This window comes from Tenrec ecaudatus, chromosome 16, assembly GCF_050624435.1.
Source record: "Tenrec ecaudatus isolate mTenEca1 chromosome 16, mTenEca1.hap1, whole genome shotgun sequence".
Taxonomy (NCBI): Eukaryota; Metazoa; Chordata; class Mammalia; order Afrosoricida; family Tenrecidae; genus Tenrec; species Tenrec ecaudatus.
This window is the reverse complement of record NC_134545.1, coordinates 85,384,697-85,406,973: the sequence shown is the minus strand read 5'-3', so window position 1 is coordinate 85,406,973 and position 22,277 is coordinate 85,384,697. Positions and strand designations below refer to the sequence as shown.

The 22,277-nt window shown below is 56.3% G+C and overlaps 1 protein-coding gene across 1 annotated transcript in view; it reads right to left on the bottom strand.

Annotated features, from left to right (window-relative positions):
• PAX2 (paired box 2) overlaps positions 1-7,720 on the bottom strand; it is a 93,711-nt gene extending 85,991 nt beyond the window's left edge. Inside the window, exon 1 of the mRNA XM_075533966.1 lies at positions 7,696-7,720. Within this exon, the coding sequence (XP_075390081.1) occupies positions 7,696-7,720 (25 nt within the window). The remainder of the gene's footprint in view (positions 1-7,695) is intronic.
• Between the last annotated feature and the right edge of the window lie 14,557 nt (positions 7,721-22,277).

Genomic DNA, 22,277 nt, shown 5'->3' with positions numbered 1-22,277 from the left:
GCTGGCCGCACTCAGCCGGACAAGGTCCTGGGACCCCCTCACACTACCAGAGGCCCGGGTCCGCTGGGATCCCGACGTTGGCTCTCCATCCTGCATCTTCCTGACCCCACTTCCTCGGTGAGATCACTTCTGGGAGAAAAGAAAGAAAAAAAGAAACGCCACTCCCCCCCTACCCCCTCCCTAGCAGCCCCCACCTCCCCGGAGCGGCCGCGGCAGTTCCCTTGGGCCTGAGGTGGAAGGTGCACACTCCGGCCCGAAGGTCAGTCTCTTCTCCTGGAGGCCTGCAGATGGCGCTCCCGGGTTTGCTTTGGCCTCAACCCCACGTACACGCACTCACTTCGTGTGGGAGGGGAAAAGAAAACAAGAGTCCCCGTCGCCGAGGCGCCTAGTGGGACCCGCTCCCAGTGCGGTGGGCTCTGTTGGTAGTAGCTGGTACACCCTGGGGCTGAGAGGCCCTGAAGAAGGCTTCTTTCTCATGGAGGCCAGTTCAGAGATCAAGCAGCCCTTTACCCCAAGATTCCTCTGATGTGCACCCAGAAGTTAAGGCTTGATGTGGGGGGAGGAGGGGAGCCAACAAGTGAACCACTCCTCAGGGGGTGCCTAGGAAGGGCAGATGTGTAGTCACACTTCCAAGAGTGTGAGCTCAGATGACATGGATGTCCCTGCCTTAGACAAGAGGGATGGTCATGTTTTCTAGCAGGTGACCGCACCAAGTGTGCTGGGAGTGTGACCCCCCACCCCATCTGCCCTTCCTAGGCACCCCCTGGGAAGTGAAGTCCGACTCCCAGGTAGTCCCTCCACTCCAGAACCCTCCCCAGGGCTGCACAGGCTGGGCAGTCCCCCTCCAACAGGACCAGCCCCCGGCAGCTTCCCCGCTGGCTTCCTGCAAGCTATTCCGTGTAGAAGCTAAGCAGAGCCTCCTGGTGAGCAGGTGCCACTTGAGGTGCCCCTGTCGACCAGGCTCGGCCTTCAGCTAGGGGTCCTGGGTGGAGGGCTGACCTATGGCTTTCTCTCCAGCCGGTGACTCTCGCTTCAACGGCCTCTTTCCTGTTCTTCCCTTTCTTCTTCTATAGAGACTTGTGGGGGGAGGCAAAGGGGGGAAAAGAGGTGGGGGGAGAAGCAAAAGAAAAGAGACAGAAAGAAAACAACCCAACCCCAAACACAACCCGGGCTCCGACCTGTCAGGGTTGGTTGCTTTTCCCGTCTGCTTCTAAATGAACCTTTTCTCTCTGGTGTTTTCAAAGCGGTCTTTCCACCCCCCCAACCTAGGGGCATTTACACTTCAAACAAGGCGCCCGCCTCCCTGCGGAAATTTAAAGGCAAATAAACTTTTGGGGAGTTGCTCTGATACCCATCTCGGGATTTGCTTCATTAGTCGCCTCTGTGCATCTGATCTGCCCAATAAATCTTCCTAGTGGATCTCAGCTCCTTCGCCTGCCCTGTGCCCTTCCCAGCCGGGCTAGCCCGACACCCCGCGTCCCCGCCCTAGCGCCTCCTTCCGTGCAGAGGGCCCGACTGGCTCGGCGCGGGGCAGTGTCCCGAGGGCGACCGGCCGGCGAGTGCACACACGCACCGGCGCCCCAATCGAGCCAAGCGGAGACTCGCGGTCGCAGCTCCTAAACGCCTTGCTGGAAGGACAGGTGTCGAAGGCAGAGCAGCGCCCATGTAGGTCCCCTGCTCGTTCCCTTCCGCTCCCCTCTGCTTGGCGCTTTTTGTCAGTGCCAGGCCAGCAGCGGTATGGCGGCCTCCCCTGGGCCTGCCGGGCCCAGGCGCTGGCCGAGCACTTGGGTAAGAGACGAGGCCACAGGGGGCCGGGGGTGGGGCATCCCCGCCCCTCCCCGCGTCCTGGGCTTGCCTTCCCCCTTCCACCTCCCGGGGAGCGGCAAGGGGCGCCTGGGCCTCGGCTCTAAGGGAGGGGATTAGAAATTCCGAAATTAAATGTATCTCCCCAGGAAATGCTTCCCACAGCGCGGACCAAATTAAACGCATTAAAGTTCAGGGGGGGAAAGCTGTTTAGAACGGAGGGGGGAAAACTAGTCCGAAGGGAAGAGAGGCAGAAACCAACGGAGGAGGGAGGAGAGGCGGGTGGAGCCCAGGAGCAGCTCTGCCACCAAGCTCTTTTTCTGGATTGTTCCCAGTTTGGGAAGTTACCAACACCACTACCAAAACAGAAAAGTTCCTCCGGAGATCAGCCTCTGGGGTGGACGCCGCGGCCCACTTGCCTGCCGGGGGCCGGCGCACCCTCTGCGTCTTCAGAACACGGCAGTGGGGATGGCGTCCACACCCGGGGCCCCTCTGGGCCTCGGCCCGACCAGCTCGCGCTCGGCCCTCCCTTCCCCCTCCCGGCCCCGCCCCCTCCTGAGCCCTCTGGTCACGTTGGAGGATGGGTGGTTTTTTTTTTTTTTGGAAGAGCTTCTGGTACAATATGGAGCACCATGGGCTGCAATTTCACACTCCGCAGCACATTCCCCCTAAAGCTACTTTCTTTTTTTTTTCATCTAAGACCCCCTAATTTCTGCCTCCTCGCTGTTTCCCTTGCTCCCTCCCTCACTCTTCTTCTTCCTCTTTTGTTCCTAATATTTGGACTCCCAGGGCGCAGCCCTGGGGGCCAGCTCGCTGCACCCCGCCCCGCCTGCTCGGCGTGTTGGTCCTGGGCAGACCCGGCGCACGCGCTGGGCCTTTATCCTCCTGCCCCTCCCCCTGTAACCCTACTTCTCTCACCAGAGGTCCCGGCGACCTGCCCGGCCCTTCGCAGCTCCTTTGAGGGGTGACGACAATGAGAACCACTTGGCCACCAAAGCGGCCTCTTAGCGGCACGGGCCTGTCATGTGGCAGCGACCCCTGGGCCATCTGAGTGGGGGTCGGGAGGGGGGGGGGAAGAAGTTAGGCCAGGAAGAAGTGGGCCTGCGGTAACAGGGTTGGAGAGAGGCCCAAGTTAGGACAAACGCTCCAGAGAAGAGGCCACGGATGTCCCTACAACTGAGAACGGACAGCCAATTCTTCCCCCCACCGAACCCCGCAGGCATGCAGGGACCTCAGCACAGCAGGAAAGGGACAGGTCGCCTGCAGACCATCCAAAGCAGTGGCAATCACCTTATGCATCCGTTTGCTTCTTTCAGCCTCTGTTTTCTCACCTGTAAAATGGAACTATTCAAGCTGCCCTGCCTACTCCACGTAGCCAGCCAATGGGAAAACATTGGGTACCAACATTGCTACAGTAGATGATGGAGTCAAAGTCCAGTCCAGCTTGACATTCTATGGGACTCCTCACTGCTCCCGTTTCTGTGTGTTTCTGTGTTCCTCTGTTCAGGATTCTTGTTTCCATTGATCACAGGCCAAGTTTATCCCTCTTTCCATCCTTCTTTCCCACTTCTTCCTGCAGCCGCTCCCCATGTACCAGCACAGCTGCTAGAGGATCCGTTATACTACAGGCCACCCCCTTTCCCAAACTGGGTTAACCATGGCCTCGGGCGTGGTCCCCTTAGGGCCTGTCGGCCCAAACCCAAAACCTTTGGGAGGAGCTGGCAGAGTCCGGTTCCAAACAAAGAAAGTTGGTCCTCCCCAGACCCACAGCCAAACTGCCCCAGCCAGAGCCCTGGGCGGCGGCGGCAGGCGCAGCCAGACGACAGAGACGTGCAGAGGCCAAGGAGGGGGGAAGAGGAGGAAAAGAAAGGGCGCGGGAAAGGGGTGCTGAAGGGGACTGGAGGAGGCCCCTGAGTCTACAGGCCCGCAAAGGCTGGGTTGGGCGAAGGCGAGGTCCCCACCTGGCCCCCTTCTCTTTCCCCTCCCCCGCAGGCCTGAGTGAGAGTCCTGGGAGGGAGGATGTCGCCGGCGAAGTAATGATTAACCGCCCTCTCTGCGCAGCCCGGAGCTGGCGGCCTGACCCGGCTGTGGTTGGGGGACTCTGCGGGCGGACCCGGGACGTGCATACTCAAGGCCGAGGCAATGAAGGGGACCGCGGAGGGAAGGGACAGACGGCAGTCAGGGGCAGGCGAGAGGGAACACGGAGGGCAGGGGAGTGCAGCTTCAGACACCCGGGCAGAACCGCGAGTTCAGGCCGCAAGCCGGAGGCAGCAGCCCTGCGATGGCGAGGGCGCGTGGCCCGGCGGCACGGATCTGGAGTTGGAGAGGGGCGGGGAGGGCCGAGGCGAGTTTTCCCAGAGTTGCGAGCAGCTACCAAAGCCACTGCCTCGGATCCCTCCGCGGCGCCCGCCCTCCGATCCTCCTCTCGCCGCAGCTGTGGGGAGGACAGGAGCTGGCAGAGAGGCGCGCTCGAGCCGGGAGCGGGTAAGGAGGGGAGACCCGCCAACCAGCCTGCGGAGCCGACGGCCGGCCGGGCGCCCCAGTGGCTGGAGACAAAGGACTGGGTCGGAGGGAAGAGGGGAGAACAGGGGACTGGGTCTGGCTGGGCTGGGGAGACGGCTCAGGAAAAGGTGCTCTCGGAGGGACCGCCGAGGTTAGTGGCCGCACCTAGCGACAGCCCCCAGCCCCCTCCCTCTTGAGCTCCTGGCCTGTGGTCCCCTAACCTGGGCTCCGGCCAGGGGCTGTTGATGGGAGTTGCTGTGATTGTGGGGGTGGAGTCTCTGGGTATTTGCACCGGGCGGTTTAGGCCCGTCAGGGATGGGTTAGGGAGGGATGGACCCTGGCTCTCGAGCTGTCCCTGCCCTAGGGACCCGCGAGCCTCCACCCTCCGCCAGCCGCTGCAGAGCAGACCGTGCCTGGAATCTGAAACCTCGGGGCTGGATGGAATCCCTTCTTCGAAGGCAAGGGCTAGGTCTCTGTTTAGCGAAGGTGCTTGGGCTTGATACTTCCAGGGTCAACCGCCCCTGGGTTATTTCTTAACTTTCTGTAACTGTTCCTGGAGCAGAGCAGGCCGGAGGTAAAGCTGCGGGTCCCAGGCCGGCTGTGTGCCAAGAGTGGGGGGGGGGTGTCGGGGAGGGAGAACTGGCTGTAGGTCTGGACCCCTGGCTAACGAAACTGAGCAGGAGGGAGGACGAAGTCCCTCTCAATAGCCAAATCAATTAAAGAGACTGTCTGACAGGTCTTCTTGGGGGCCTGGGGAGTCTGGGTGAGAGTTTAGTTCTGTGAGTGAGTGAGTGAGTGAGTGAGTGAGTGAGTGAGTGAGTGAGTGAGTGAGTGAGTGAGCTTCAGTTGGGAGGGTGCCTAAAGGTGGAGGGAGGGTGACAGAGTGGTTCTAGGGAACAGCTGAGTTCAGGTGAATCCCCAGGACGGGGTCCTGGGCCTCCCTCTCTTCCCTCTGTTCTCGGCTCTGAGACCAAGGCCTCCACCACCTCCTCCCGCAGGCCGACAATCAATCCTGCAGGTCAACCCAGCAATTACACGAGGGGTGAGGAGGCCTGGCCAAAGAGGGCGGGCAGGCGCCAGGCGGCGTCTGCCCCAGGCTCTGAGACCGAGCTGCCCACCGCGGAGAGGGAGAGGGCTCTAGGGCAAGAGAGACCCTAGACCCTAGGAAGGAGGGGCAGGGCACCACCGATAGGGAGCCAGACAGTCTGCTGGGACGGTCCAGCGGAGAGAAAGGAGCGGAAAAAGGGAGGAGGACAAACACACCTCTTATTTTATGGTTCTGGGAGGGAAAGGCAGGCAGGGCTGGCCACACAATGGACCCAGCTGCTGCCCCTCTCCCCCTACTCCTTTCTTCTCGTTCTTTCTCTCTGACGGAATAGGCTCAGCAAGACTAAATGAAACCCGCATCCTTCCAAACCCGGCTGCAGCGGTTGCTGCCTGAGCGTGTGCCAGGCACGCTCGCTTGAGTGCGTGTCATTGTCCCATTGAACTAGCCCGAAGGGGCCTGAAGGGCTGTTGGGGTAGACTGTGGGACACGGCCTAAGGGAACCTGGTGGGGAGTTGTGCTGGGGAGGAGATGGAGTCAAAGGCGCGGGAGGGGGCGGAGGAAAGGAATATGGGGGGGGGCGGAAGCCTCCTCCCGGCCACCTGGAAGGGAACTGCGCTGTCCTTCCCCCAGACCCGCCTCTGCCTCCTGCACAGCGGCCCGCAGTTCCCCGCCCTTCCACAAGCCTGGCGCCGGCCAAAGGAAGGAAGGAAGGACAGAAGGGACCGGGAACTCGGTGCTCAGCCTGGCTGCCTGGCAGCCACCCTTCTACCTCTACCGGCAGGTAGGCGCAGGCCCCCTAGGGACATGGGAAGAAACCCAGTCCAGTTTCTAGAGGTGAGGTGCTGGGGCACAGGAAATGTGGGGCCTGGTGGGAGTACCAGAATGTCCCCCACCATTCTGTCTTCTCTTGTCCCGGTGCTGGGGAATGGGCCCAGGGGGCTTTACTGGGAGACTACCGGATTTTGGTCAACGCAACTTGGGGCTGCCAGGCTGAGGAAGTTACCAGGAGGAACAGTGGGAAAGTGAGAAGATGAAGAGCTGGAGCCGGTGCCACTGGGCAGGGGGAGGGCAGAGGCAGGAGGTGATGGGAGGCAAACTTGTTCTGAGTGAGGGATCCAGGGAGGCCAATGCAGGAGAGGAAGAAAAGGGGGAGAAAGGGTCCCAGGAAAGGCTAGCCATTAGGCCTGTCCTTGGGCTGCATATTTATACGGTCGAGGGGGTGCACAGATGGGCTCTCAATTGAATTCCATCTTCAACACCATCAGAGATTGATTTTGTACTCGCTTTTAATTTTGCCATAATTAATTAGATCATTACAACTGTTTGCTATTGATCTCCCTACTTAAACCTCTGGCGAGGTGGGGTGGCCCAGAGCTCTAAAAACCCAGAAGGCCACCATTGACACACCGTGGGTCCTGGTTCTTCACAAAGGCTAAGGACTCAGGAAGGAGCCCTGGAGGCCCAGGGAATGGGCCAAAGGACAGTCTAGGATTGGGAAACTCCTAGATCATCAGGTCAAAGAACTGGAGCTAGAGTTAGTGGGGGAGTGACAGGGGAGAGTGATGATTGGGTAAGGCAGAGAGAGAAAGAGAGTGAGCATATAGAATTAGGCCGTGATCTCTGTGGAATTACTTTAAACACTCTGGCAACTTGATCCAACCTTCTCCCTCCCGGCCCAACCAAAACTACACCTGGGAAACTTGGCTTTCCACCCCTGGACCACACCAAGGTCCCAGTGCAGCCAAACTGACAAGCTTGGGAAAGTGGGAAAGGGAGGAAGAAAAGAAGCAGCCTTTTACCCCCTTAGCCTTTGGGGGAATCAGACTCCGTTTACCCTCCCCCACAGACTCTCCAAGGGACTGCTACATCTCCCCCAAGACCCACCCCCAGAGAGGTAGGGATTCCCATCTGAGCCTTCTCCTCCCACCTCAATGCTCACCCCTCGATTCAGATTCAAATGTATAAAATGCTGCACACAGGTGTTTTCCCTCACCAGTAGCGCGCGCGCGCTCACGCGCGCGCACACATCTCACTAGAAATGAAAGCCTCCCTAGTGTTTCCAACTTGGAGGAAGTTTCCCAAGAATATTTACAGGCCGCGAGACGTGGAGAAAGTCGTACACGCTCCACAGAAAGGAAAAGCAAAGCCAAGTTGGAAAAGTCCCATTTTCTCGGTGGAAAGTTTGGATGGAAGGTTTAGAAGAGGTGGCGAGGGCAGGCAGAGAGAGGCAGCTCAGGTCGCAAACCCAGAAAGGAGGGGTGAGGTCCGCCCTCCGTCTTCCCGCCCCTCCCTCTCAGAGGTCCCTCTGCCTGTGGCGCTGACTGGTCGCTCCCCACTCTCACCGGCCCGGTCCGCACGCTGTTCCATGCTCTGCTCCCTGCCGCCGCCGCCACCCTGGCCCTGGGTCTGGCTGCCCGGCTCCTCAGCGGCCCGACAGTGCGTCTGGCTTTCGCCGCCGCCGCCCGGAGATCTGGGCGCAGCCACCCAAGACCGAGCGGCTCAGATAACCCTGGCTGCCCGCCGCCTGGGGAGTGCGCTGTGCTCGCGCCCGCGCCCGCGCCCGCGCTCACACACCCGGCCACGCCGCGGCACAGCCCCACGAGGAGCAGCCTCGCCGGGCTCTGCGCCCGCGCACACGCGCGCACTCGCCCCGCGTCCCGAGCCAGCCCCAGGCCAACCGACAGCGCGCCAGAGGCACCCACAGACCCAATGCCCAGTCTAGACGCCGGCACACCCTCCTACCCCGCCCCCTCCTCTTCCACGTGCACCCTCCCCGCAAGGAGCCGGCCTCGCAGGTTGGGGCACCCTCCGTCTGACTCACGCACTCCTCAGCTTGGTGCTCGGTCCCTTTCCTCCGGATTGTCAGCGACCACCCCTCCCAGCCCACTTTCTGGACCATCGGGTCTCAGAACCGGCTACAAACTGGAGCGTCTGGGAACTTTCTAACATCAATGTGATGGAATCCGACCTTCAATCCCAAACAAGCTCTCCTCCAAAGGACTCGGATTATTCCTTTCTTTCAAAACAAAACAAAAGCCCCAAACCACCTCAGAATCACTGGGAAAGTTCCACCTTTCCATTTCTAAAATGCTGAGTGCACATGAGTTGGGGGTAACCCTTCTAAATCTCCAGTCACACTCTGGAGTCACCCCCTGGTGCCCCCAACATTTCTGGCCCCTTGGTCTAAAGTTTCTTGGACCTTCAGACTCACACCCAGATGCTTGCTCTCATCCCCGGATGTCAGCAAAGATCCACTTGGGTGTGCCCCTCAGCGTCTTGCCCTTCCAATCTGTCCTGGACACCCCACCCACTTCTGTCCTATCGACTTCCAGACACTCTTTCTTCTCACAAACCCACCTCATGAGGAAGAACTATTGCCCCGAAACCCACAAGCCACCCCTCTCCCTCATTGGCCCCACTTTCTACCCCTACTCACAGGCTCTGGACCTCCAACTCCAAGAAACAGCCTTGCCCACTCGCCCACCAGGAATCACAATGGGAGGCCAATCCACGAAGACCCTCGGTAAACTCCGCCTCCCCCCAAGCCCCAGAATGCTTAAAATCCCAAGTCCCAAGCTGAAAGGCAATAAGAGCTGGGGTAGGGGGGTGGTCCCAGCTACATGGTCAGGGATACAAGTCCACTAGGATTCCCAGCCACTGAAGTTAAACTTCCTCCAGAGTCTTCAACCAAGGACAAGAAGTTGGAGGGAAGGACCCAAGAGCCCAGGGGGGAACCTCTCTCATGGTTTCCCAAGTTCAGGCTTTTAAATCTTCCTACAAAAATCATGAATTCCTATCCTTCCAGAAAACTAAAGGCCAAACTAGCATCTTAAAAATACTGGAGTTGTAAAGCATCAGATCTTGACCATGTTTCTTTTCTTCTTCTTTCTCTCTCCCACCCCCATCAAATGGGGATTTTCCAATCCAAGAAGAGCAATACATAAACAACTCAACATTTTTCTCTTTGTTATGCACACAGCAGTATTTTCAGAGGCAAAGTGGCAGAGTATTGTGTCACACAAAAAGCACAGCTAACCAGGATAGTCACTCCATGACAAGTGAGATGATCACACATACAGATAGCCTCTCACTGTCAGACTTAGAACCATATCCAATCTCTCTCTCTCTCTCTCTCTCTCTCTCTCTCTCTCTCTCTCTCTCTCTCTCTCTCTCACACACACACACACACACACACACACACAGAGAGAGAGAGAGAGAGAGAGAGAGAGAGAGAGAGAGAGAGAGAGAGAGAGAGAGAGAGACTATGACCTGCTGAGTCACAGTACTTGTACCTTGGTTTCCTCTTCTCTACATGGGTGATAACCTCCTTGGCCCTTCCCACGGGCATGGCAGGAGATAGTATGTGTCCATATACTTTATAAAGTGTGACTTGCCACCACCCACACACACCTTAATTGCTCTGGCTACTGTCTTATCAGATTCAAACTGACACCCAACAGGCATCCATACAAAGAGAGGCACCCACTCCAGCGATTTTTCATGGGATAGGAGCACACTGGGCTCAGTGTCCCCTGCATGCTCCTAAGCCAGTTGGACACAGTTACCTGGACACAGGGTTTCAGGTTGGAGCAGTGCCAGGGCTGGGGCCTAGGCCCAGAGGAAGGCAGCCCAGGTCATGGTGCTAAGCAGCCTGTGTCACACCCGAGGTGTCATGAGGAGAATAGAGTAGCCTGGGCCCTTTGGCTCTGATATTCTGGGAGCTGAGGGGACTCTGGAAACAGGCAAAGGTCCCAACTCTGAGCCTCAGGCTTGCTCTCTTTGTTTCCCTGGCCCTCACTCTCTGCCCTGCACTGTCTCTCAGGCCCTTTTGCTCATTGCCGGCCCCATTGATTGAAAGTCTCTCTCAGGTTCTCCAAGGAGTCCCAGGAAAAATGATCCGCCAGCCTATTGATTCTTCATTAGAATTACATTTTCACGTGTGCTAAATTGGTTTTAAAAGCTTTTTCTGTTGTTATTGTCTTGTCAGGCCCTGCGGTCCAGGGCAAACCAAGTTTAAATGTTGTGGCTTCTTAGGGGGGAAAAAATCACCAGGACTGGATCTGTGATTATCCACTTTCCTGCTTTATTGTTGTCATGATGACAATTGTGATTTGGTTTAAGTATCTTTAGGGAGAGGGCCCTGCAGGAGGCTGCTTGGGTCAGGCTGGGGCTGGTGGGAGAGTGGCTGGGCATGGGGCCCAGGGATCCCCAGCCCTGGAAAGAAAGACACCAGAGCTCATTTCTGTCCCTGAGCATTAAACTCAGTATTTGGACCTGTATTAAATGCTGGGGAAGCAGAGGAACTTGTGAAACACTGTTTTATTGCTTTACTCCCCTTCCAGATCAAATGAAGCAGAAACAGAGAACCCAGAAGTCTTCATTCTCACCACCTCCCTCTCCCCTAAATAGCTGGGGTGCGCAGGGGGTACTGGTCTGTCTTCCCTAGGAGGCTGCTGCAGGCGAGATCACTGACCCCAGCTTGGCAGCAAGGAAGTCCAGCCTTCTTACACCAGGTCAGGGAAGCATGTGGGGGAGAGAGAGCAGAGACTGGAGCAGAGAATAGGAAAGGGGTGAACAAACCGAGCAGGGTCTGGGGACCCAGACTCTTAGAGGTGTGTGTGTGTGGGGGGGTTGTTTCAAAGGACAGATAACAGAGGAGGAAAGAGAGAGAAGAGGCTGAGAAAGGAAATTTACAGAGGAAAAAGAGGGAAGGAAATCCACTGGGAAGAAAGAGGGGGAAAGAGAAGAGACCTGGAGGGGGAGCAAGGCCAGGCAGCTAAGAGGCTCCCACGCAGCTCACCCCCCAGTCCGCCTCTGGCAGCCGCCTGGCAGCCTAGAGGCGAGGGCGGGAGTGGGCTCTGGGTGGTGGTGGAGCTGAGGCAGGAGAGCCGAATGTCTCCATGATGTGTTTATCCCCTAATCAGTTCATTAGTTATAAACAACATGACATTAGAAGTTAGGAGGCAGTTGATATTAATTTTTATTTAACTAGTTGATGTTTAATCCGTCACGCCAGGCTGGGTAGCAGCGAGAAAGATCTTCCTGACACAAAACCAGTTAGAACTTCATAAGGCGCAATCAGTGTCCGCGCGTCGAAACAAACAAGAGAGACAGAGACAGAGAGACACGGAGAGACAGAGAGACTGAGGCAGCCACGCCAGTGACACGGAAGGCGAGGCGGGGCGGGAAGAGAGCTACCCCAGGTAGATGGCAGTGCGGGGAAGTAGGGGGTGAGCTAGAGAGACTGACTGGGCGGCAAAGTCGCTCGCCTCAGAAGCTGGCCGCCCTGTACCCGGCCCCCCAGACGTGCGTGACAGTACGAACAGGGGTGGGGTGGAGGGCGGGGAGCAGGCCTGGCCCAGTCTCTCTACTACGACCATCCTGGACCTCGTCGGCCTGGCTGGCGGGGCGGCCAGAGGTTAGCGTCCCAGCCTCTCCCAAGTCAGGGGACCAGGAGTCCCTCCCCGCTGCTCCAGGAAGAGGGGGTGATCCCGATAGGAGGGAATGTGGAAAGGGAGAGAGGAGTTTGCGCCCAGTGGCTCGTTAGACAGCGGACAGAAACCAGAGCAGGGCCTGTGCCCAGGTGCCCCGGAGGGCTAAGGGAGAGGAAGCCCGGGGCGCTGCTGCCCACCTCCGCGATTGCGCGCGTCCCCGCACGCGGGGCTCTCAGAGCAGGCTGTGCTGGCCGCGGGCTCCTGGCCGGCGGTGGCCCGGGCGGGAGTCAGGTCCCGCGGGGTCTGCCCAGGCCAAACTGTCGCCTCCCACCCTGAGCGCTGGGCTTTTTCCACCGCCACTCGGGGCGGCGGCCGGGCGCTAGCTCGGTCACGGCTTCGTGCGCTGGCCCAGGCAGAGGGGGGCAGGGCTGTAGTTTTCCGCCGTCGCGGACGACACTCTCTGGAGCGGCTGGGGCATCCCGGCTGCGGGGCGGGCGGACACCCGCCCAGCATCTCACCATTTGCATGGTAATCTGCTTCCACCGCGAAAAGGAAATCGCTGGAATTCCGGAGAAAATTGCCTCTTGCCAGCGGTTAATAGTTAACTCCGTCGGGAAAGTTCCCAGGGACAGGCCAGCGCCAGGCCGCGAGGAGCGGGGTGGCGGCCCGGGAGGGCCCAGACGCGGCCTCGCCCATCCGCCGGGCTCCGCCGCTTCCCCTGCCCCCGCGGCGCAGCCCCCTCCCCCGGCCCGCAATAAGCACCAGTTAGTTCCCCAAAGCCTGCGCGGGAGAAATCGGGGCGCCCTAGTTCGGGGGCGCAGTTCGGCACCTGATTCCGCCCAGGGAGGCGAATTCATCACCGCGAGGGAGGCGGCGGGGAGCCGCTCCAGAGCCTGGCAGCGGGGGGCCACCGGAAAGCAACCAAGTGACTTGGGGAGACTCGGCGTCCCCCGAGCCCTGGGCTTAGGCAGCTCGGGGAGGGAGCCCCGGAAAAGAGAGGGGCTGGCCGAAGGGAAGCAGAGAATAGGCAGAAGAGAGGGAGGGAACGAGCGAGAAAGACAAGCGAACGAAAAGGAAGGGGAAAATGAGGCGCGGGGTGGGGGTGGGAGAAGTTGGAAAAGGAGAAAAACAGAAGAGGTTAAGAAGGAGGGACAATAGAATAAAGAAAAAGGAAACCAAACCAGCAAACGATTCTGTTGATCTACAGAACTACCCCGCTGCCGGGCGAGGCAGGCACCCGACGACCCCTGGAGACCCCTGAGAGGGGGCACCCGCAGGGCTGGCCTCCAAGTTGGAGTTGGGGCGCATGGAGCCTGCGGGCGCACCTGCTCCTGGAAGGGGGCAGTGTATCATCCTGGGTGCCTAGGTCCCTGGGTGCCCGGCCAGGGAGGGGACCCGACATAAGGTCCCTGATTCAGGCTGGGACGACCATGTCGCACCTGGGGCGGGGAAGGTGGGGCTGGGACCTCTTTGCTCAGACCCCTGCTCCCCGCAGCTCGGAACCCCGACTCTCTAGAGAACCTCCTCCTCCAGGACCCCAGCGCCCCCGGGCCCACGCGCCGAACGCTGGCTGCGGAGGGAAAGGCGACGCGGCGAGCAGCGCGGCCCCGCGCCAGACGAGGGCGCGTTTCCTGAGCCGCCTTCCCCGCGGCCACCCAGAGGCGCGACGCCGAGGCCACTCGGACCCTGCCGGCGGCCGCGGCTGCCCAGGCCGGAGGGTGGGAACACCGCGAGGAAAGAAGAGAAAAAGAGCAAGGGGCGGGATGCAGGAGTGGTGGAGGAACCAAAGTGGGAGTTGAGGGCCCGGAGGGGAGGGCCATGAGTGGGCAAGAAAACCCGGGGCGTGTGTCCCCTGCTGGGAGTGTCCCCCGTGGCTGCTCACTGGGGCACCGAGGTGCACTGGTGGTGCAGGGAGGAGTCTCCAGGAAGTGGATAGTCCTGCGTCTGCACTGACACAGAATGCAACTGTTACTAGACCAGCATCCTCCGTGCTGGGGCAAGGAAGGAAGCAGAGGAGCCCTGAGGCTTACTGCAGTCAGTCAGCCCGCCAGCCTGCATCTGCTCTGCATTGCTTGGGTCTGGGGCTCGAGAGAGGAAGCCTTGGTGGCAAAGACAGTGAACTACAAACCAAAGAAACTCCTGATATGGGCTAGAAAAGTGACTGGCATACAGAGGATGGCTGGAGATGTCAGGGGAGGCCTCTCCAAGGCGAGAGGGTCTTACAAGATGACTAGATGTCCCTACATTGAATGCAGGGATTGGGGGTGGGGGCGCAGCAGAGGTTGAAAGAGTTCCCAGGTGGCAGGGAGGAGTACCAAGAGCAAAGGCCTGGAGAAAGGGGAGCAGCCAGTCTAGTTGGGGGCCTGCAGAGGATTCTGTGAGGTCAGGGGTGAGGCGAGGGGGGAAAGGCAGGGAGATAGGATAGCCCAGATGGAGGAGCGACTTTCCTAAGGGGATTTGCTTTTCTCCTCAGGCCATGGGATGCTGCAGAGGGGTGTTCAGCAGCAGTAGGAAAACATCTCATTTGGAGAGACAGGCCACTCTGGACATGATTGGGCTGGGGGTAGAGAGGGTAGCCTAAATTGGGAAAGTGGTATCAGCCAGAGAAGATACGAAGTCTCAAAAGAACAAAAAGGAATGTTCCAGAGGCTAGAGAGGAAGGGGTGGGTGGATGTGAGAGGTGAGGCAGCATGGCGGCCAGGACTTGGTGGTGGTGGTGGTGGTGGTGGTGGTGGTGGTGGTGGTGGTGGTGGTGGTGGTGGTGGTGGTGGTGGTGGTGGTGGTGGTGGTGGTGGTGGAGGTGGTGGTGGTGGTGGTGGAGGTGGAGGTGGTGGTGGTGGTGGTGGTGGTGGTGGTGGTGGTGGTGGTGGTGGAGGTGGAGGTGGAGGTGGTGGTGGTGGTGGTGGTTGAGAACTGGTGAGGTGAGAAGGAACATCTAGGTTTCTGAGTAGCTTAAGTCTCAACTCTGACCCTTCTGTACCCCTCCCCCTTTGCAAAGGACCTGAGGTCAGGATTGCAGGAATGGAAACCCACATACTAGGTTTCCACACCTCGCCCACCTGGGCAGCCTCACAGAACAGGGCACTCTGAACAAGAGAATCATTTCTCACCCATCCCAAGGCAACAAAACAGCACCCAAGAATGCACAGCTTGGAGTCAGGTAGTCCAAGGAGAGAATCCCCCTCTTCACTCAGATCTAAACTGTACTAGCAGTGTGATTTTGGGCAGATTCCAGCTACTCCCTGTGTCTCAGTGTCCATGAGGAGCCCTACTGGCTTAGTAGGTTACATGTTGGGCTGGTAAGAGCAGGATCAGAGGCTCAAATCCACCAACTGCTCGAGAAAGAAAGATGAGGCTGTCTGCTCTCAGGAAGATGTGCAGCATCAGAAGCCCTCAGAGGCAGCTTTACTCTGTCCTCCCGGGTCGCTCTGAGTCAGAATGGACTCAGAGGCAATGAGTTTGGCTTTGGGTGAAGTGACCACATTTGGAAGCGAAGGAACAAGGATGTCCCCCTTATGGAATTGTTGAGTGAGTTAGGAAGTTAATATACCACTGGCACATGGAAGATGTTTGACTATATTGGTTCATGCCCCAGCCCCACCCTCACTCTGCCCAGAACTTTGGCTTGCATTGATTAAGCACAGTCTTTGTGGCAGGCACAGGGTGTCAGGAGGTATGAAAGAGTAGCATAAAATGTTCTCATCCCAAAGGAAAGGCCAGTTCCCCATAGACATCAGCTATCAAGGTTAATAACAAGGCAAAACCAGCTAAGCTGTCTGAGGGCCTATTGTATGCCAGGCACTATTCTAAATGTTTTGGATACATGAATTCCTTTAACCCCCATGTATCCTGTTTTTACAGATGAAGAAACAGAGGCCATGTTAGTAGCACATTCACAGTCTCACAGTAAATAGATGGTAGAGGGAGGGTCTGTACCGAGACATGACCTCCACTCCTAACCCTATTTTACACTACAGCAGTGGTTCTCAACCTGTGGATTCTCAAGCAGTGATGAAGTCGCAATGAAAATAATTTTATGGTTGGGGGTCACCACCACATAAGGAATTATATTGAAGGGTGGCAGCATGAAGAAGGTTGAGAACCACTGTCCTAGATTTTCTCGGTGCCAGAAAGGGACGAAGACATCTGGCCGGAGTGTAGGGTTGCATGGGTGCAGAGAACAACTTATGGGTAGAAATTTGGTGAGACCCAGGAACGCTCCTCTACTCTCCATTCCAGATCCTCAAGTCAGCCCCCTTTGCTCTCTTCCAGGTTCTTCTCTCTTCTCCCCCCAAGCCTTCTGAATCACCTTGGCTAGCTAGGATGGTGACCAGTGAGGCAGCAGGGCCACCCAGTCCTCACCCAAGAGCTGTTCACTGTGTGGGGAGATTGATTCTTCTAGTCAGTCATGTTCCTCTTTACAGTGCTTCCTGTGTATCCAGCTCCCAGGCCAGGGGCCCAGCAGAACAGCCCGAGCCTGCCTGGGAGAGAGGGTCTTCTCCATTCACACCCAGTGGGTACCAATCTTCAACCCCACCCACAAATTAGAATTCCCTGGATAGATTCTGGTGTCCCATGGGCAAGTCTGACCTGGGCTGTCCCAGGCTGAGCCCCCAAGGGCTTGGCCAAAGTTCCTGGGAAACTGAAGGGAAGCAAGAACCCTCTCCTGAGCCTGTTCTCTCAGCTGGCTTCCCACTGTCCACATAGCAAGTACGGAGGTGTCATCCTCAGAATTGACCTTCCTATGTGGCCAGGGCAGGACCCTCTCCACAGCTGGCCTAGAGAACACTCATCAGTCTCCCCCTTGTCTAGGGCACAGAGGTGCCCCCCAACCCTCTTCCCTCCCTTTGAGAAGTTGTTCTTAACAAAAGACAGAAATTAAAGAAGTTCTAGAATGATCCTGATCTGAAGAGATGTTTTTTGCTTTCTTTCAACCACTATGTAGAATGAGGCGGGAATGAGTGTGTGTGTGTTTGTATAACATGTACCTAAGTCTATGTTTTAGGGTCGCAATTTTTACTGGAATTTAACCAATCTTCTCCCACCAAATAGAATGTTTTTTTTCCCAAAAAACTTTGAATTCTTCAAAATCGTCACTGTGGACCAATATAATATTCCTAAAGTGAACAGAATCATGAATAGATTCCTTCCAGAGGGGACCTGTCTTCTAAGTTTGCAGCACAGATTGAAAAGCATCCACTAAGATGGTTACATTTCAGGAAGCCCACCCACCAGATCATAGAGCCGGGGAGGGGATAAGGGAGGGCCATGAAGCAGACTGGTCTTAAAAATGAAAAACTGAGATGGGGGCAGATTAGAGATGAGGGTGCCCCCCCCTGCTGCTTGGGCATCCTTAAAGTAAATATAGTTCTCTCCTCTCAAGGGCAGGGACTTCTCTGTGTCTTACTTTTCTCTTCTGTGAAGGGAGAGAGTACACACCTTCTGCCAAGTGCCCAGCACCGTGCGGTGCCTGGTACCCAAGCAAAATGTTAAATTGGTTCCTCTAATCCATTCTGACTCCTTGGATCCTTGAGTGTTTCAGAGTAGAACTGGGCTCTATTGCATTTTCTTTTCTTTTTAATTCTTTTATTAAGGGCTCAGGACAACTCTTATCACAATCATTCATTGCCCTCATCATTCTCAAAACATTTGCTCTCCACCTAAGCCCCTGGCATGAGCTCCTCCCTCCCCGCTCCCCCTTCCCTCATGAACGCTTGATAATTTATAAATTATTATTTTTTCATATCTTGCCCTTTCTGACATCTATCTTCACCCACTTTCCTGTTGTTGTTCCCCAGGGAGGAGGTCACATGCAGATCCTTGTAATTGGTTCCCACTTTCCAACCCACCCTCTCTCTACCCTCCCAGTATTGCCAATCACACCACTGGTCCTGAAGGGATCATCAGCCCTGGATCCCCTGTGTTTCCAGTTCCTATTTGTACCAGTGTACATCTTCTGGTCTAGCCAGACTTGCAAGGTAGAATTGGGATCATGATAAAGGTGTGGGGGGTGGGGAGGAAGCATTTTAGGAATTAGAGGAAAGTTGTATGTTTCATCTTTGCTACATCACACCCTGACTGGTCTCCTCCCCAAGACCCTTCTGTAAGGGGATATCCAGTGACCTACAACTGGGCTTTGGGTCTCCACTGCACACTCCCCCTCCTCATTCAATATGATAAGATTTTTTTGTTCTGATGATACCTGATACCTCATCCCTTCGACACCTTGTGATTGCACAGGCTGATGTGCTTCTTCCATGTGGGCTTTGTTGCTTCTGAGCTAGATGGCCTTGTTTACCTTCAAGTCTTTAAGACCCCAGATGCTATATCTTTTGATAGCTGGGCACCATCAGCTTTCTTCTTCACATTTGCTGATTCACCTGCTTTGTCTTCAGTGCTTGTGTTGGGAAGGTTAGCATCATAGAATGCCAATTTAATAGAAGAAAGTTATCTTGCATTGAAGGAGTACTTGAGTAGAGACCCAAAGTCCTTCTACTACCTTAATACTAAACCTATAAATATATGCACATAGATCTATTTCCCCATCCTCATATATAAATATATTTGCATATGTACATGCCTTTATTTAGACCTCTGTAAATGCCCTTTGCCTCCTAGCTCTTTCCTCTATTTCCTTTGACTTTCCTCTTGTCCCACTATCATGCTCATCTGGGTTTTAGTAATTCCTCTTGGTTACATTATCCTTGATCACGCCCTGCCAGACCTCCTACACCCTCCTCACCACCTATTTGGATCACTTGTTGTTCTCTTGTCCCTGGGTTTGTTAACACCACTATCTTTCCCCCCACTTCCCCCTTTTCCATGTCCCCCCAGAACTGTGGGTCCCATTGTGGGTCCCTAGATCCCCAGGCCTTGCTTCTGAGCTGTCTCTGGGTTTATTCAAACTGCCAACTTTTGGGGCTAGCAGCCCAGCCCTTTGCTTTGGGCACCACCCAGGGAGACGGGGTCCTAGAGGGTCTCCCTAGAGGTGTTTGGTATTATGCCCGCCTTTATATTAAAATAAAAGCTCCAGCCACTGCCTAGCCCGCAGGCCCTCCATGCCTGGGACAGCTGAGAACTGGAGCTCAGCGGAGCGGCGCTCAGGGGCCAGAGGCTGAGGCTGCTCCTGGCTTTGGGGCTCTGGCGCAGGCTGGGCGAACCCGACCTGCCTCTGGAGAGATGCCAGCGGAGAGCGGAGAGCGGGCGGAACGGGCAGCCTCCTCCTCCGCGCAGCCCGCCCAGCTTGCTCAGCGGGCCCAGCGCATCCTGCCTGCTCTGAGCGACGCTTGGCGCGGCCCACCCGCCCGCCCGCGGAGCACCGGCGCTCGATTAATAATCATAAACCCCCTGCTCACCCTCCTCTTAAAATTAATAACTCTGTAATTAGAGTCATAGCCGAAGCTGCTGGAGCCGCCGAGGTCCGCCGGGCCGCCGGCCGCCCGCGCCCGTGGGCAGGCGGCGGCGATGGCCGGGCGGGGCGTCTGCAGGTACACGGAATGAGGATTAAAATCGCTCTCAACAATCCAATACACTTTTTATCAGCCATCTCTCTGCGAGCAGGGCCCATTCATCATCCGCGGCATTCTCCCCGAAAACAAGACCCATTCAGATTTTATACAAATTATCATATTTATCATCGTCTCCAACTCCGGAGTAACATCTCCGCAAAGTGTCTGCCGTCTCCCCGGGGAGCCGCGCGGCTCGGAGCGCCCGAGCGCCCGCCTGGCAATTCCCCCTCCCGCCCCCTCCCACCCCCATCCCCGCTCTTCCCTTCGGAGCTCTCCCCTCCCCCCTCCAACGGGAGCCCAGTCTCTGGCCTTTGATCCGCTGCCTCCGCGGTTTCGCCCCCACATCCTCCCGGTCTCTCCACCCCCATCAATCTCCCTTCCTCCATCTCCCATCCCCGCCGCACCCTCAGCTCTCCGCCTCGGAGCCACTGTCTCGAGTCCACCTCCCTCCTCCTTAGCGCCTCTCTACCGCTTTCTCAGCTTCTCTCCCTCTCTCCTTGGGGCCTGGTGGGGTTTTCCCTCCCCTGTCTGTCCCTCTCTGTGCCTGGCTTTGGGTCGCCAGAGTCCCCTGACCGTCTCTCAGCAGCAGAAAGACTATTGGAGACAGAACAGCTTGAGCCTTGTCTCAGTGGGGAGCGTATGAGGGGGGGACAAGAGGCTGCTCCTCTGTGGGGCTCCCAGAATTGATTCCAGGGGTCAGCTTGGACCCACACCCAGGAGTCTGAGGAACTGAACCAGGACCCTTACCAGAGGCATGCTCATGCCTCTCACACACTGCAGTCCTCACTGCAACACACAGCTCCCGGAACTGATTATAGTGCCGCAACACGAAGCAACACACACAATGCACGCCTTACCGCCTTCGCACGCACACAAAGCCCCAAGGTGCCCACAGTCCCTAAGACACACACACACACACACACACACACACACCATTCTCACAAATGACACGCATAGCCTCCTTACACACAGACACACAGAGGTGCAGGAAGACACACACATTCCAAACACACGTGTGTGACTCACACTGCCCTCCCATCCAGATCCTCAGCTGTGGCCTCCTCATCTCCCTCTCCCCTCTCCCCTCTCTCCATCCCTTCTTGGTTCCCTTCCCTTCCCTCCCAGCCCCTTCCCTTTACCTCTCCTCTCAACCTTTCTCTTTCTCTCTTGGCCAGGCACCAAGGGTCCTAGAGTGGCTTCTGGCTTGCATGGGGGCTGTACCCAGCAAGATCTCCGTTGCCTTACTCTCCTCTCCTCCTAGTTTCTGGAGAATCCCCACTTGTTCTGCTTTGTGTTGACCAATCTCTGCCAATCCCCAGGCTTGATGAGGCCTCTTCAGCTCAGGCCCATAGACACTGGGACATTTGGGGGCTTTGCTCCTGAAGCAAAGGGGGGAGGGTGGCTCACAAAGAGACAGCAAGACTGTCTCAGAACACAGGTTTTAAACTCAAACAACCACTTATTTTCCAGGCCTTTGGCCTGGAGGTGACTCCATGGGCTCCCCTGGAGGTTGCCAGTTTCTAGTCCCCTGGGATCTAGCCTGTCCTCATTTTCCTCTCAAGAAGCTGTGGCATCTGTGGCCCATTGGTTGACTGGTGGATTCATCCCTTCACATCTGGGTGGTCATGAGTCTGAGAACATTACTGAGTGCCTCCTCTGTGCCCGCTGTGCGTGTGGCATGGCCCTCACAGTGAGGGCTAAGAGGCCCTACGATCTGGAGTCTAGAGCACAAGCCAGGGCTACAGCATTCAAAAGAATTTTCTGTGAGGATGGAGCTGTTCCATGGCTGCAAGATTCCCTGTCACATGCGGCATTTGAGCCCTTAAAATGTGCACCTGAGAAATTGCATTTAAAATCATTTCATTTGAAATTCGATGGCTAGGGATGACCAATGGCTACTGTATTTGGCCAGCTTAGGCCTAGAGGGCAGTTTGTCTGTGAAGGAATGTCCCCTCTTTCCAGAGCCTTGGAAGGCCGGTAAGTATGATATTGGCCTTGCTTCTAACTCCAGTTCTGTATATGCTATAAAAATGCAAACCGCCCTCCCCTTGCCCCGCCTGAGTAAAAACACAAGGACCTGTGTCCAGAAAGCAGACTTATTTAAAAAGTGTACACATCAGTGGTTCTCTGTGGAAGAAGAAGAATAGCATGTATTGAGTAATGGACAGTGTTGAAGAGGAGTCATGGTGGCAGGGTAGTTATGTGATAAGGACATCTGCTTGAAGTGACCAGCCACTCCGTGGGAGAAAACTGGGACCGTCTATGTCCCTACAGAGTTACAGTCTTGGAAGCCCACAGGAACAGCTCTACCTTGTCCTTTAGGGTTGCTATGAATTGGGTGGACTCAATGGCAGTGAAGTTTTTGAGAGACACTATTTAAGAATCGCAGGTGGTGCTGAGAGTGTGTAAGTCTGGACAGACTAGGGAAACAAATCTAGGGAGACTCGCATGGGTATAGGAAAGAGCTTTATATACAAGAACAATTGAACATTGAGAAAACATCCCAACTCAGTCCAGATCAAGTTCAAAAGTTCCATATTAGCCTATATGTCCAATACCAATCTATAAAGTCCTCTTCAGACTCACGAAACACATGCAATGCTGCCCCAATGCAGGAAGATCGCAGGCCAGTGGGTGGGAAATCTTGTGGATCCAGTGGCGTTGTAAGCATCTCAGTGCTGGCAGGGGTCTCCACGTGGCTTCTCCAGCTTAGGACACTAGCATAGTTCCATGTGTCTTGTCAGCTGCAATGTCTCCCAGGGTTTGAGCAGAGAGAGAGTGTCTCTCCCCTCCAAGGAGGAATACAGGAGTTCCCAGAATCCTCAGGAGAAGGTCATTCCCACACAGAGGCCTCAGGCTATGACCTGATTGACAGTTAGACTCCACCCCTTTACTCTTAATCCTCTCAAATTGACAAACGATCATATAATTACCTCCGAGAGTCAGAATGGACTCCATGGGAATGAGTTTGGTTTTTTGGTT